Here is a 15,928-nt window from a genome sequence, read left to right as displayed (position 1 = left end):
AAAAAAAAAAAAAAGGGGAGTTTTTCCTCTCCACTGTCACTACAAGCATGCTTAGTGTGAGGGATTGCATTCGAGTCAAAGATTCAATGCGATCAACTGGTTTTCCTTAGATAGAAAACTTTCAATCAATTTGACTGTATTATCTGGTTGAACTGTAAAGTGCCTTGAGATGACATGTGTTGTGAATTGGCGCTATATAAATAAACTGAATTGAAAGGGAATTTAATGTACCCCGAGAGGACATGGAGCTTTCTGGAGCATGATAACAAAGGGAACTATATAGTATACAGTACAGTTAAGTTAAAGAGTTGATGCAATCAGCTGGTTTTCCTTAGATAAAAAATCTGGCTGTATGAACTGGTTGCATTAAACCCTTTGAGAACAGGCACTGTAACTTAACCCCGGCTACATGTGCTACAACATATGATGTGAAATGTAAATACTTGTAAACCATTAAATGGTTACACAGATAATGCACAAACAATACATGGAATTTTAAAACTATTATATATAGTTCAAATATATATTAAACAAAACAGAGACACACAAACACAGATAACCAATGCAAACACACTTACACACAAGTACAATTTAGAGAAGCCAATTAACCTGAGAGTCATGTGTTTGGACTGTGGGAGGAAGCTGGAGTACCCAGAGAGAACCCTTCTTGCTGCAAGGCCACAGTGCTACTTACTCTGCCACCCTTCAGCCCTGACTTAACAAACATTTACATGTATATTTGTAAAAGTTATTAAGGTTGTGCAGGTCAAGAGAGTAGGGATGCAAATCATACATTGCAAAAGCCAGTTGTGTACCAACATTAGCTTCAACATTACCTAGCAATGAGAACAACATCAGTAAACTCAACAGTAAAGATGCTGATGGAAAACAACCTAAAATAGAATTTAACTTCCATAAAATACAAATTTTAGTTTTTCCAGTAGCACATAAAACATTTTTTGTGTAAATTAGCTTGAAAACCCTTGATTTTTATGTTATTAATTGATTAGAAGAGTAAAGTGTTTTCACCGTCTTGTAGCACATTTACAGTACAGCTTATCAGTGTCCGCTGTACCTGACCTGCTGGTGTTTGCATAAAGGCCACACCAACAAACATCCTAAAGTTAAAAAAAGCCTCAGCAATCATTAGTATTAAAACAAGACCACGATATAATATTAATGATTTAATTGTTTTATTACCACTGGCTTTTCAATGGACAGTTTTTAAGAATTCTATCTATATGTATATATATAGAGTTAAATAGCAGGTTTAAGAAGACTTTTGTTATTCTTTCTAAGTAGCTGCATCTGGGCCAGCTTCATCAGCTTTATCTTCTTCATTATGATGAGTCAGCACTTCCATGAGATAAGGAAGGCTCTCGCTGCGCAGGATTCCTTCACTTTTCTGCATGAAATTGTAACGTCCATCAGCCATGGAGTCCTGCACCAAATACTGTTTGGTCACCGGCACATCTGTTGGCTGATGAATCTCAAGATCTTCAGCGCTCATCCTGGAAACATGGAAGATTTTTCAAGGTCAAATAAAATCAATGTATTTTCCAGGAAATAGATTTAAAGGGTTTAAAATTGATTGCTTTATTGTAGACCTGCATTGTGTCTGATTTGAACACATTTCCTTAGTTTTAGCCTTGGATTACATCTGAAAACAAAATGATTTAATTGCATACATATTTTTTTTCTTTACCTTGACAAAAGTTGAAATACTTATTAGCAACAAAATATTGTTTATGTTTTTTCTTTAGGCTGCAAGGTTTTTATGTAGATAATTAAACCACTCATTATAATCTATATTGTCTGGAAGTCAGGCTTTACTTTACTTTACTTTACTTTACTTTACTTTACTTTACTTTACTTTACCTCAAGATAAAAAGTATTTTTTCTTTTTACATTTTTTATATTCATATTTTATTTACATATTGTATTTATAATTTAGATATTAAATATGTTTAAATGTTTATTACTTTTTACTTAATTTACTCATCCCCCTTATTTTCTCAGCTCATTTTTTTGTTTTTCCCCCTATTCTAGACTCTTTTTCGGTTCTCACTTTATACTTTATTTGATTTTAAAACAAACAAAACCCAATATGATATCAGAGTTGCGTTCAAAAAACGAAATACAAAACCTACTCAATTAAATGTATTATAAAATCTACATGAACACCTAATCAACGCTTACATATATTACCCTTTTATTTTAAATAAACACATACGCTTTTATTAGAAGTAACCATTCCAATCCTCATCTCCTGTCACAAATACAGTAGTGTTGTAATTGCAAGAAGTGGATCAACCATCTTTTCGCTAAGACTGCTGCTTGCCAACTATAGACAGAAGTAAGGTGAATAACTTAACACATTAGGTATAAGAGTAAAGAAAGTTTTTTTTTTTTTTACAGAGGCAGAAATCTCAGGTATATATGAATAAAAAAGATGGCTTGTTAGGAATAATAGAGTCAAGATTTAAATGTATGTTTTTCTAAAGCTTTACCGCCAATGGTTCACGTCTTTGGACTATTTCTAAACAAATCATTTGTATATTTTGAATAGCATTACAATAATTGGGAAAAGGAGGGGCCTAAAGTTAAATTGAAAAAGCACAGAGAGACGTTTTCATGACATAATACTACAAGTTAAAAAGGATCAGCACTGTTTCTTTTCAGTTCTACATCACCTCTAATGTGTTGTTGACTAAAATATTCCTTTCATACAAATGAGAATGCCAGCTAAGGGTGTAACCATAGATGTGAATAGTCATTAAGTCTTTCTACAGGCTTTGTTTTCTCTTTCATACAGTCTAACTCCACCTTTCAGGACTACAGCAAAGCATCTTGTTGGTTGGTCAGATGTCTCACCTCATGCAACACACCTGTATGGTTAAGTCAGTACGGAGAGCAAACCACTTCTTTACGCTATCATTACTGGAGCTGAAAAGGTACGTGGTCTGCTACTTTTTAAAAGTATTGTGGTAAATGTGAAGATAATTTGAAAAAAGTATAATTAGTATAAGAGATTTATTCAGTTTCAAAGTGATCATATTTATTTGACCTCAGAATTAAATTTAATTGACACAGGAAAAGATTAAGTAAGTAGTAGTGGTAGAAGTAAGTTGGTACATAAGATATAAAAAAAATACTTTTAGTACTGAAGATGTGAAAGTATTTTAAGTCACATTTTTCACATTTCAAGTTGTTTTACACACACAATTTCTGTCTAAATTAACATTATTGACTATAGTCAGTTCTTGTGAAATCACTCTCTAAATATTTTGAACACAGTGCCACGTAAGCAATCTAACTTTATTTTCATATTGGAAGCTTCCTCATTGTTGCACATAGTAATGTAAAAGGAATGCAAGAGGAGGAGTCGCATCGTTTTTTTACCTTTAATCGTCAAGCAAACAAAAAACAAGCTATACATTATTTGTTATGTATAACCCAGATTTTATAATAAAAATATACAAAATAATTCTTTTTTTTTCAATGGAAAGCTTTTTAATTTTGCTAATTTAATTTTGCAATCAAATTTTTTTTTTTGTTGGGGGGAGGGGCTTAGGGCATAGTAAATCTTTTTTCGGTCAAGCTTTGGTGGGTTTTTTTGTTTTTTTTTTCTGTTGTGTTCTATCCACCATTCTTCTACTGCTTTGTCTGTCATGGGGTACGGATGCCTATCTCCAGTAGTCTAGGGGAAAAAGGCAAAGTACATCCTGTTCACAATTTAGGGAAGCTAATAAACTGGCAGATTTTAATAATAAATCCAAAATGTGATTAAAAAAAAAAAAAAAGCTGTTCAACGTTTGATTTGAGGCCCCAGGTTATTAGTTGCATTTATTCCTCTTCCTTTAGTATCCATCGTCCTATCCCCCTACTGATAAAAAAGCCTAATAGTACAAAAAAAACAATCCTTAAAACCCTAAGCATTTTGGATCGATTCCTCACCTGTGGAAAATGTGCAGTTGAGTCTTAGGTATTTAGAGCTCTGTGCTGAAACAGGTTGCAGTTAAAATAAAGAAATAGTTTCTTTAATTTTTTGGTGTTTATTATCAATAGTTATTTTCAACTGATAACAAAGTAAAGATTTATAAAGCTAAATTAAGATTTTTTTTGTCCTTCACATCGCAGTTCATTCTAAGCCACAAAGTACCAAGAGACAACATCTTGCTGTTCTTTTTGACATATCTTACAGAGGATTTATTGGTAAGTAAATCGAATTACTTCATTAATATGATTTGGAATTCCCTAACACATATTATCTGTACAGGGATAAAGTATGGCGTTTCACCGTAACATACGCTTGGCTCTTATTTTAACATTAATATTCAGATCTGCACCAAAATGACTAGAAATGATCTTAGACCAACCCCACACAGGAATGCAGAACAATATTTTGTGGCCGTGGATTAACTACTCAACAGCGCCCCCTAGAAATTAAGGGTAGTCAAATCATTAGCTCCAAGCCATGCTTTGCCCAATCATTCTGACATTTTATACACATTTTTATCTCACCAGGACCTACCAAAAAGCCTATTGGAGCATGTTCTAAACCCCACAGCAAGTCAGCCATTTTCAATTAAATATTACCCTAATGTAAGGACTGACCAACTTTCAAAAGTTTGTAAAAAAATTGGTCATTCATACAAACAAGCTAGGATTTTTAAAATAAAAAGTTTGTAAGAAAATATATTATAATGATACAATTCTTTCGCATTGCAGGACACTAAAAACCAGTGACTTGGAGGAGCATCACCAGGATAAAGGCTTCCTCTCACCTCGCCCTCTCTCACCAGCTAACATGGGACAGCCTTGCTTGTCTGACTCTTTCAAACACCCTTTGTTGCCATATGCTAATCGTAAGCTGAATTAGGAGTTATTCTCATATCAGAAGTATGATGGCAAAAGGATAGAATCTCAATCATTTTAATTAAGAACACTTTAGGTCGACTCTAACCTTAATAATTACAGACCAATCTCTTTCATGCTTAGCAAAAGCTTTTGAAAAACTGGTAAAATAAATTAGCTAACTTTACTTACAAAAAAAAGTAATTTAAATGAGTTTCAGTGGGGATATTGAGAAGTGCTGAACAATATATATATATATTTTTGATTATATTGCTACTCGTTTGGAGAGAAATAAAACTTGTACATCTTTTTATCCACCTCTCTTTAAAGTAAACTGACTTGACATCTAAACATCATTTTGCCCCACAGGACCCAAGAAATTAGACAACGCTGGAGAAACTTCAACTGAACAGAATCAGAATTAACTTGGGTTTTGTGCTCTTTCCAGGTCAAATATTTACATTAAAAGGGGACATATTTCAAACATGTACCAACTTTATTAATTTATTTTACCCTTAAACGAAGTTAACTTTCTACTACTTTGCTGTAAGTGACAAAAGCAAGAAAGGAAAGCTAAAATATTCAAGAAGTACTATGGCAACTTCAAGCATGTCACCAAAACAAAAATTTCGGTTTTATCTTTCCCGTGGTGATACTAATAACACCTTAGACATTTCAGATGTTGAACAAGCTTTAAATACTTTCAGAAACTCTTTTAATGCTGTTGTTAATAGGCATGCTCCTTTTCAATGTTACAAACGTAGTAAAAGTTTTTTTCCTCCGCAAATTCTTACAGATGGAGTCGAAATATCAGAACCTAAAGAAATCTCTGAAGCTTTTAATAAGCATTTTATAGATGCAGCTAAGCTATTTGAAAAAACCTATCTAGGAGCACCTGTATCAACAAATGAGGTTGATACGAGGAATAAGCCGGGGTCTTGCTTTGATTTAGAATACTTTTCTAGGGACGAAATTTACAGAGTTTTGCTAGATATTCGTTCAAAAAGTGCCATTGGTGCAGATGGTCTTGAGCCTTCCTTTTTAAAATGTGCGGCAAAACAAGTAGCAATGTACAGTGAACACATTTTTAAGCTCTCGATTTCGAATGGTACCGTTCCTGAAGTCTGGAAGTCAGCTTTTGTAACTCCCATTCCCAAAGGTGGTGACATCACTGATCTTAATAATTACAGGCCTATCTCTAAATTTTCATGCTTAGCAAAAATTCTTGAAAAACTAGTAAGCAAACAGCTAGTATCTTTTCTTACTAAAAACTCGATTTTGCATGAATGCCAGTCTGCATATAGAACAAATCACAGCTACATTACAGCATGCACTGTTGTTTTAAATGATATAATTACCTATTTAGATACAAATAAACACTGTGGAGCTATTTTTGTGGATCTCTCCAAAGCTTTTGATACTGTGGATCATGCTGTGCTACTCCAAAAACTTCATAGTATTGGATTTTCTAACAAAGCTTTGAACTGGTTTGAAAATTATCTCCAAGACAGAAAACAGTGTGTTTCTATTGGAAACGTTCAATCAGATTTTCTACGAGTTGAAAATGGTGTTCCTCAAGGCTCTGTTTTGGGTCCTGTTCTGTTTAACATCTACATGGCAGACATTGCGAATTCCATAAAAGGCTGTAAATTTCACATATTTGCTGATGATATTGTTCTGTACTGCAGTGCAGAGGATGTTCAAACAACTTTCAGAACCCTTCAGCAATGCTTCCAAGAATTAGAAGCTGAATTTGTTAAGAATAAGCTAGTTCTAAATGCAGAAAAGACTAAGTTCATGATTTTCAGATCAGATGCAAATGTTGAAGCTCCAAGTGTCCTCTCTACTCTGAATGGTAAAAATATTGAAAGAGTCACTAAGTACAAGTATCTAGGACTATGGATGGATGAGAATTTGAATTTCAAAGATAATGTGACAATGTTGGCAAATAACTTAGAACAAAAAATGGCTTCTTTTGAAACAGGTAAGCCACAGAATAAAAAATTTAAAGAACTTTTGCTATCATTTAATAAGTGTGACATTTTGTACATGCATGCCACACCTGAGACACTTGAAGAGTTGGATGTTGTTTATCACTCTGCTTTAAAATCTATCAACAGCAATGAAGATGATGCTGATCATCATATGCTGCATCATGAAATGAGACTCCTTTGCCCCAATTTGATGCGTAAGGCTCGCTTGTTACTACATATATTCAAAGCTCTGAAAGGGGAGAAACCCCCTTACATTACATCAATGCTTGTCATTCAAAGAGAACAGCCAGCTGGTTGTGTTTGGCTAGAGGAGCCAGAGTCCTCTACTAATATTGGAGAAACCAGATTTAGCTGCTTTGGGCCCAAAACCTGGAATAAAATGCAGAAAATTAAAACACTAAATACCTCCGATTCTTTCTGGAAAGCCAAGTCTTTAATTTTGTCATATTTGACCTCCACCTGTACTTGTCCTTGTCGGGACTTGGAACATCCTAAGTGGGGACTCTAGGGTGTTATTTGCTTTGTTTGCCATAATCGTTTGCGTAATACAGAGATATACAGTAGGTGTTAAAACTTGAATATACATTTTAGAATAGGACAAAGGGTTAAAGTTGGTTGATAAATATTAACTAGTAGCATTTTTATTGCAGTTTTGTTTGGTTTTCAGAATGGTGAAATAATAAGAATATCCAGTTTACTGTTTACATGATCAATTTAGCTAATGTAACTGTGGCATGTTAAACTCTGTAAGCCTGATTCTACCTAACCTGAAAAAAGTCTTGTTCTCTATCATCTTAACTTACTGTGTATTTCCTATTTTTACATCATGAAATCATGTCTTGTTCTTCAGGTATTGCTCTTGTTTGCATCTTTTATGAAGATTTTAATATATATTTCTTATGTTTGAACTTTTCTGTATTGAACTTCTAAATTCTTTAATAATAATGTAAAGTTTTAAGATGCACTACTAGTTATAAATACGAAAGCTAGTAAAGTAGTTAAAGGATTACTTTTTTAATGTACTGAAGTTCTATTTTAAGGTTCATTTTAGAGAAACTTCCTTTTATTTTTAGTTTTAAAGGTTAACTTTAACTAAAAGCTTTGTCATGGGTCTATATAGGCTAGTTGAACTAATTGTAACAAACATGTAATAGCATGTCTGTAATCACATATATTTAAAATATATATATATATATTTTAACTGAACTTTAATGGATATTCTGCATGATTTAATCCAATTGTTTTATGGTATATTATTTTGAATTTTATTGTTATTTATTCTTTTTTTCTGTTTAATGATAAAGAAATGTTAATTAATAATAAACCTGATATCTTTTACCTAGATTGGTGACATGTCTTCTTTACTGACTTATTAAAATGATAAATCTTAATTAATACTCAGCTCTGTTTGCTCACCTCATATCAAAAGTGGAGCCTTTGAATGCTGGTCTGAGTGTTTCAGCTGCCGTTGACTGGGTGTAAGGGACAGAGAAGACGCCATTCTTCCAGTGCTTGTCCTTTACAATGGGAGCCAGGTTCTGGTACATGTCATCCACAGCCAGCATAGACACCTGCAGCAGATAAGAGGAATATTAAAATCCACATTTAGGTCTGTTTGTGTCAGAGCGAGGCTTTAAATACACACCTGAATGTTTCGGTCAATCAGCTGGTTGGTTTCAAAGTCATCATCATCTTCACCAAAGGGGTTGATAATGAGCTCTCCTACCTACAAAACAGAAATGTCAGGGAAAGCAACTTTAACAACTTAAATAACATCTTTCTGATTTAGAAAGATTATAATTATGACTTTTTTTCCTGCTAACATTGTTTTAATGGAGATACAGACCACTAAAACCTAATTTTCCAAATGTGCAGAAGCATCAAACAACATTAATTACTATTTGGTTTACCAGTTTTCAAGCTGTGTTTGAAAAGCCCATCATATTTCACAGTCCCATGGAAATAGTGTGTTTTCACTTTTGGAAGAAATACAATTATGCTGGTTCCTACAGTCTGCAAAGATATCTGCAGGTTTCATCTTCAGACTACAGGAAGAAGGTTTAAAAGTTTAGGTGTTTCATCTGCACGATTAATAATCAGAGGGCAAAAGGTTCCTTAAAAAGAATTTTACACCAAGCAAACTTTAACCTGTGCCCTTTATGACTTCTGGATGGAGCGTGTTAATTTAAAAAAGATTTATCATCATTTTGAATGCAAAATGTTTATTTATTTATTTATTTTTACAATTTTGGTATAATAATTGCTTTGAGTCGGTTGCTCTTTCAGCTAAAGACATGTTTTAGAGTCTGAATAGTTAACGATTAATTGATTACTAAATTAGATTTTGGATATTTCATTAACCTTACACTGACTTACATTAAGGCTCAGTCTACTGTGTATATAGCTATATACTATTTATGTATTGGATATAGCTATAGATTATGTATTCTCTAAATCAGGGGGCACCAAGGGGCCCTCAAGGACCACATGGGGGGCCCTCTTCGCCTTCTGAAAACAGAAGAACTCACTCAGTGGGTTAAGTTTAATCTTTTTTTATTCTGTTGCTCTTCTTTTTAATCATTTATGTATTATTTGATCATGTTAACTATTTCATCATATTTCAGTGGTTTCAAAATGACAATATTAAAAAGAAAATTAGAAAAGAATAAGAGATTAAAATAAGAATAAAAATGAGTGGATGAGATTTACTGTAGGTGAACACTGATTCCTCCAGTTCATAGGTCAGTATTGGTAGCCCTTCCTATGACTCGGTAGCCATGAAGTAGCCCTCAGCCTTAAAAAGGTTGGTGACCCCTGCTCTACATATATCTAATTTGTCTGCATCATCAACGCCAAGTCCGTTTCCCTGTAATTGCAAACCTATTTGACAATAAACTTAATTCTGATTCTGATAATCGATTAATAACGATTAAACCTATTAATTGTTTCAGCCCTCGTTACACCTTTAGATACACTTTTCCTTGCTGTAGAAAATCCCTAAACAAAAAATTGTTCAGATGAGTGTGAATGATACACAGCCATTCCTGGATCAAACCTTACTCAGCCATGCTTGACTGAAGCAAATTGTGCTAATTTTTTTTATTTAAATAATAACTCGTTAATAGACAGTGATGGCATTTTGATTACTTTGAACTAAACCGCAATATCTTTTTCCTTTCAAAGTCTTTATCTAAGGCTCCTTCTAATCATTAGCATGTTTGATATTAAAGACACTGAAGCAAATGAAAATTAGTTTAAAAAAAACACAGCTGTGAATTAAAGATGCTTCAACCTATGATCTACATTTTCTTTCTCAACAAAACTCAGTTCAGTGAGGAGACTTTTTAAAAGTGGGTTGTGATGAAACCATGACTCCATGGCAACCATTGGATGTTATACGATCACCATAGCAATGACTCAGCATTTTTACTTTGAAATAACACTAGAAATTATAGATGATACAGAATGTCCTCCCTGAAATATAGTGAAGAGGAACTATGATGCAGTGTGGAGGTTTGGGGATACCTTTAGCCAGCCGGTGTAGAAGAAGAACTGCAGCAGCGTGAAAACAGGAACATACATGTCAAATCTGTGACTGCCGTAGCCCTTCTCAGGGTTCAAAAACTGCCGGCCAATTACGCAGAAGGCGAAGAATGAGTAAACTGCGATGGTTACCACCTGAATTAGGATAAAACAGAACCTTAGATGATAATCACATGCAGGCATTACTAATTGCAAAACTGCCTCTAAAGACAAATCAAGGCTGTACTGTATTTGCAAAGAGCTTAACGTTTGGATTGTTTTGACTGCAATATATAATACAGCTCAAGTTCAGAGCTAAAGATGCCATTTAGATGGGAGGTAAAACATCTTAAAAAAATAGGTAGTTTTAATGTTAATTTAACTTCTTTTTTACGTTAATTTGACTTCTGAGGAAGAAAGTAAAACCAAATCTAAAACATCAGGTTTACTAATTACTTTTATTAATGCTCATACTTGTGATTTTGTGATAGTAGCTTTGTCTCCTCTGTTCCTGTTTGGCTGTGACGCTGTGCTGCTGCCATCAACACGTTTGTTTATAGATGTTGGAGATCAGCCTGTTTTTCAGTGTAGTCCTGTTTCTCTGTGCTCTCTTCATCTTCATAGTGTGAGGGGTTGTATTTGAGTCAATAAGCCAATGCAATCAACTGATTTTCCTTGGATAGAAACTTTGAATCAATTTGACTGTATGATCTGGTGAACTGTAAAGTGCCTTGAGATGACTTGTGTTGTGAATTGGCACTATATAAATAAACTGAATTTAATTGAATTTTATCTTATATTGCCATTTACAAAAGTTTTTTGCAGTAGGTAACGCCCTCACTTTAAGCTTCAAAACATTTTACCTGTAATATTTACAATATTTAAAAATAAGATGTCTGAAACAAATGTAACTGTCAATCCCACTTCTTACAGTACTCTGGGGAGTGGCGGCCTAGTGGTTAGGGCTGGCGTCTTCAACGTTTTCCAGGCCAAGGACCCCAAACTGATGGTGAGATGGAGCGGGAACCCCCTAATTATATTTATGGTATGAAATTGTGTTATATCAAACTGGTCCTATAGTCAGTCTATTACATACGGAGTAATGTAAGGAAAGTAATTTCACCCTGGGATTATTAAAGTATTTCTGATTCTGATTCCTGGTTGATGGGACAGGTGTTGTGAATGAAACGGTGCCCAGCTTGAAGGAGCTCCTGTGTGTCGCTGAATGTGTGCATTGATGACTGAAAGACATCTTCTGCCTCCATTAATCTGTTTACTACAGTGTGTTGAATTCAAGTTAATGTGGATTTAAAGACATTTCAATTAGTGGAAAAAATTGCAGGGGGGAATATAAAATAAAAGTTTCATCAACCAATTCTTTCGCGACCCCCATGCAGTACCTCTGCATGGTACTGCATGGGGTACCATGCTGTTGAAGACCTCTGGGTTAGGGCATAGAGCTTGGAATACTCAGGTTCTGAGTTCGAGTGACACTCCCTAAGACTGCCACTCTGGGTCTCTGAGCAAGACCCTTAAACACACACTGCTCTCTGGGCGCCGCACAATGTCAGCCCACTGCTCCCCAAGGGGATGGGTTAAATGCAGAGGTAAATTTCTGCAATGTAAGATCAATAAAGTTCAATTATTATTATTATGATTCTTGTTCATTTGTATCTCATCAATAATCTTATCCAAACCTATAGTTTGCTTTGAAAAGTGCAGAAAAAACATCCTTATCCTCAGACCTTAAAAAAAGCTGATTTTATAATATTTCAAGGGATTTTAAATCATACCTGAGTGTAGACCAGAGGGATGCTGATCCAGTCGTAGTGGAACAGCAGACTACACTTGGCTCGGTAGTTATTGAGCTCCTTCAGAGACAGGAAAAAATATACAGAGCATGTATGCATTTCACTTAATTTAACAAATGCAGTATTTATCTATCATGTTATTCATTAGGGTTGAGTGTGATAGTTTTTATTTTTAAAGGATAAATAAGGATAACTTGTTAGTGTAAGAAAGCCTAGAGTACAAATATATTTATACATTCTATATTATATTTAAAAGGTACTTTGTGTTTTAACAAAGTACTCACATCCATCAGCAGCCTGAGGGCGATGTCGTCCCTGACCCGGCCTTCCTGTCTGGCTTGGGCTGCCAGGTTAGAGAACCAGGTCAGGGGCATCCAGTACTTGTTAAAATCTGAGTGCAGAGACTCAAAATTCTTCAGCTCGTGTGCCGTCATGAATCCTGCATGAATATCGCACAGAAAAAAATCAATAATACAAAAACACTTAAAGTCAATGATTCAGTTATGAAAGAGTAAAAAGTTAAAGGGAGATGTAAAGAAAAGCAAATCTAATAATCAAGCTATTTTCTAAATAAAAGTTTTATTTTTCCTCTCAAAATATTTTTCCAAAAAACATAAAACAATCCACTGGACTTTGTTTCCAAGTTTGAAGACGTTTCGCTTCCCATCCAGGAAGCTTTTTTCAATTCAGAATTGAAATTCCTTTTGAATTGAGGATAGTGGATTGAAGTCGAGTGGATTGCTTCAAACTTGTTTCCACGTTTGAAACAATCTACTGGACTTTGTTTTAAACTTGGAAACAAAGTCCAGTGGATTGTTTTTTAACTTTTTTGGAATGACTATGACCTGGATGACTGAGAATCTTCAGAGGAATTTAGCTTATTTTGCTCAATCGATGCAATTTTAAACTTAAAAACAAATGAAATAAAAACAGAATGCTTATTATTATATATTGATAATAATGATTTATAGGGATAAACTTTAGTTGATGATTATCATGCCACAGGTCCACTGCTACTCTGGTTTTAGCGGCTTGATTTAATAAACAATGTATAATTTACTGGAAGCTGTATCCAAACATAAACATTAACTCTGGTTTATTTTTTTTTATTTTGATGTCTTCGAGATTAATGATCATTTATTTGTTTGCATTATCACTGTAAAAATATTACCCTTGGATTGTCTCGGCTGCACTTGAAACATGTCTTGAGAGCTGTACTGAAGGAAATTTTTTTTTCTATACACTCTGTGTATATCAAATGATAAGAAAGTCTGTCTAAATTATTTATTTGCGTTTTACAAACCTTTATGGACGTTATTTCAATATCTATATATGGAGGTAACCAAACAGGTCATTATTACCATGACTTATAGAAGGCTTATCTCAGTACTATTAACATAAATCTGAAGAGTATCAATGAGGTCTTTGACACAAACTGTTTAAAGTTATGAGTCTGATTAATTATATTACAGCATCCTGAAGATAAATGGACATAGCAGACAGGTCAGGGCAGGTTTAGTTAGATTTAAAGCTGGGTTGGGTTATAAAATAATATTCCAGCTTAGGAAATCTTTGAAAGTTCTGCTTAGTCCATCATCTGAAAATGGAAAACATAAAACACAGCAGTAAACCCGTCAACACATGGCCACCCAGCTGACCTGACAGCCTGAGCCAAGAAATCCACTTTAACCCAGGGGAACTACAGAGATCCACGGCTCAGGTGGACAACCCACTGGATTACCTAATGGACTACACACATCTGATCTCTATTAGAGATTGGCAAGAAGACAGCCAGCGCTGAAAGAAGGACTAGAATTTCAACTTTTCACTCCCCAAGTCATGAGGGGGGGTTGGTTGCACAAAAAGTGCTCTGATCTGCTGCAAACATAACAGAACTCACGTAAAACCAACACTATAAATCAAGCTGAACTTATCATCACCTTGATAAAACACAGTGGTGACAGCGTCATTATGAGGGGTAAAAACCTAACTGGTAGCTATCTAGATTTAATAAGAGATAAGATGAAGTTAAATATATAAAATACAGTAAAAAACAACTTCTTAGAATTTTGGAGGCTTGTGAAGAATCACCTTCCAGAAGAACAATAACAATGAACTGAGTTTATTTGTTAAATTTAAGTCAAACTTAAGACAAGTAATGAGCAGCTCTGGGGAAAGGTAATTTCACAGATATAAAATTAATTAGGAATTTGTTTTTGAGAAGTTTAAATAAAGCCAACGTCAGAGATAGAAAAGAAATTTCAGAAGTTATTGAAGCGAAACAGCTTTGTTTAATACCTTAAAAAAGGAAAATTAGCAAAGTTTTAAAATATATGTAAGAGTAATATTTTACGTAGTCATGCAATGGGCTGTGCTTGGCTAATCTCTTTTTTGCCCCAATAAAAAGCAGTTTTTTTGCAGCCTCTTTCCCACCTGCCTCCACGACGTGCTCCAAGGTCGGGAAACGTTTACGGACTCTGGTGCTGATTGAGCGCAGAATCAGAACTGAGGATAAGTTGGCGTATCTCATAAGGGTCCGTCGCAGCAGACGACCCCTCTCATCAGCACCGTGCACATTTCCTGACACCACCATCATCAGGTTATCTGGCAGAGGGAAACTGGTGTACTGACCCCACCAACGGGTGAAGGCCTGATTCACATAGAAACCTAGATTAAAAAAACAAAAACAAACGTTAAATAAAACTAAGAACAGGGATTTTGTGTTAAAATCAAAGAGATGTTGATGACAGAGTTTCACCAAGAACAAACAGGACAGGGATGAAGTTAGTGTTGGTGAACTGATCACAGTAAAGGGCGACACGCTCAAACAGATCCTGCTGCTTCGGTGTGAGGAGGACCCTGTTTACAGAAAATGCTTTTAGTGATGCTGCAGCAGTAAGCCTGGTGAAACGGTAGAATAAGCTCATTTACCTATAAAACACACTAAAGAAAAGGTAGACTGCACAGAAAACCAGGAACTCCTTATACATCAGCTTGTAGATGCTTCCCTTCCACCTTAACAGTAACCTGGAGAAGCCATGAAACCTGGCGTTGGCCACTTCAAGAGAGTATGAAACAGTCATGTTCAGGCTGCAAAAAACACAGGAGTTAAAGTTGAAATGTGCAAAACATTAGATGGAAACATTCAAATAAAAGCATTAAGGTTAAATCTCACCTGGGAGAATCAGTGTGGTGTTGGATCTGCAGCTCAACCCACAGCAAGAACGACTCTTCCTCTAAATCTCCATTTAAATCTTTCTGATGAGCTGTCATAAATTACAGCCTTAGCTTTATTACCTGAGAACCTGCAGCCACAGAAAATCACACCTGCTGAGATTGGAAGGGACTGCTCTTATCAAATGAAAACCAGATTGTTTACCTGCGGTAGACATGCAAGAAATATATTATAAAATTATTATTAAATATCATTATTAGATATATTGATACATACACATATATATATATATATATATATATATATATATATATATATATATATATATATATATATATATATATATATATATATATATATATATATATATATATATATATATATATATTTATAAAAACTATTTTCTCACCCCTCATGGGGTATGTGTCATCCTCAAGCTCGGGTCCTCTACCAGAGGCCTGGGAGTTTGAGGGTTCTGCGCCGTATCTTAGCTGTTCCTAGGACTGCGCTCTTCTGGACAGAGACTTCTGATTTTCACTACTGCCTTCTTGATGCAACAGTACAGAATG

General features: G+C 34.7%; 1 protein-coding gene across 1 annotated transcript; it reads right to left on the bottom strand.

Moving 5' to 3' along the window:
• Positions 1–1,250: 1,250 nt before the first annotated feature.
• On the bottom strand, positions 1,251–15,510 carry best4 (bestrophin 4). Its single transcript, XM_038279012.1, has 10 exons — positions 15,360–15,510; positions 15,116–15,274; positions 14,943–15,043; positions 14,618–14,851; positions 12,469–12,623; positions 12,167–12,244; positions 10,377–10,529; positions 8,497–8,577; positions 8,268–8,422; positions 1,251–1,511 (listed from the first exon to the last, which is right to left on the bottom strand). The coding sequence occupies exons 1-10, from the start codon at positions 15,455–15,457 to the stop codon at positions 1,295–1,297; spliced, it is 1,431 nt and encodes a 476-aa protein (XP_038134940.1). The 5' UTR covers positions 15,458–15,510; the 3' UTR covers positions 1,251–1,294.
• Between the last annotated feature and the right edge of the window lie 418 nt (positions 15,511–15,928).

The sequence above is a fragment of the Cyprinodon tularosa genome, unplaced genomic scaffold (assembly GCF_016077235.1).
Source record: "Cyprinodon tularosa strain WSP-4 unplaced genomic scaffold, ASM1607723v1 ctg1018, whole genome shotgun sequence".
Lineage (NCBI taxonomy): Eukaryota > Metazoa > Chordata > Actinopteri > Cyprinodontiformes > Cyprinodontidae > Cyprinodon > Cyprinodon tularosa.
Note: the sequence above shows the minus strand (reverse complement) of the source record. Positions and strands in the feature narration are given on the sequence as shown.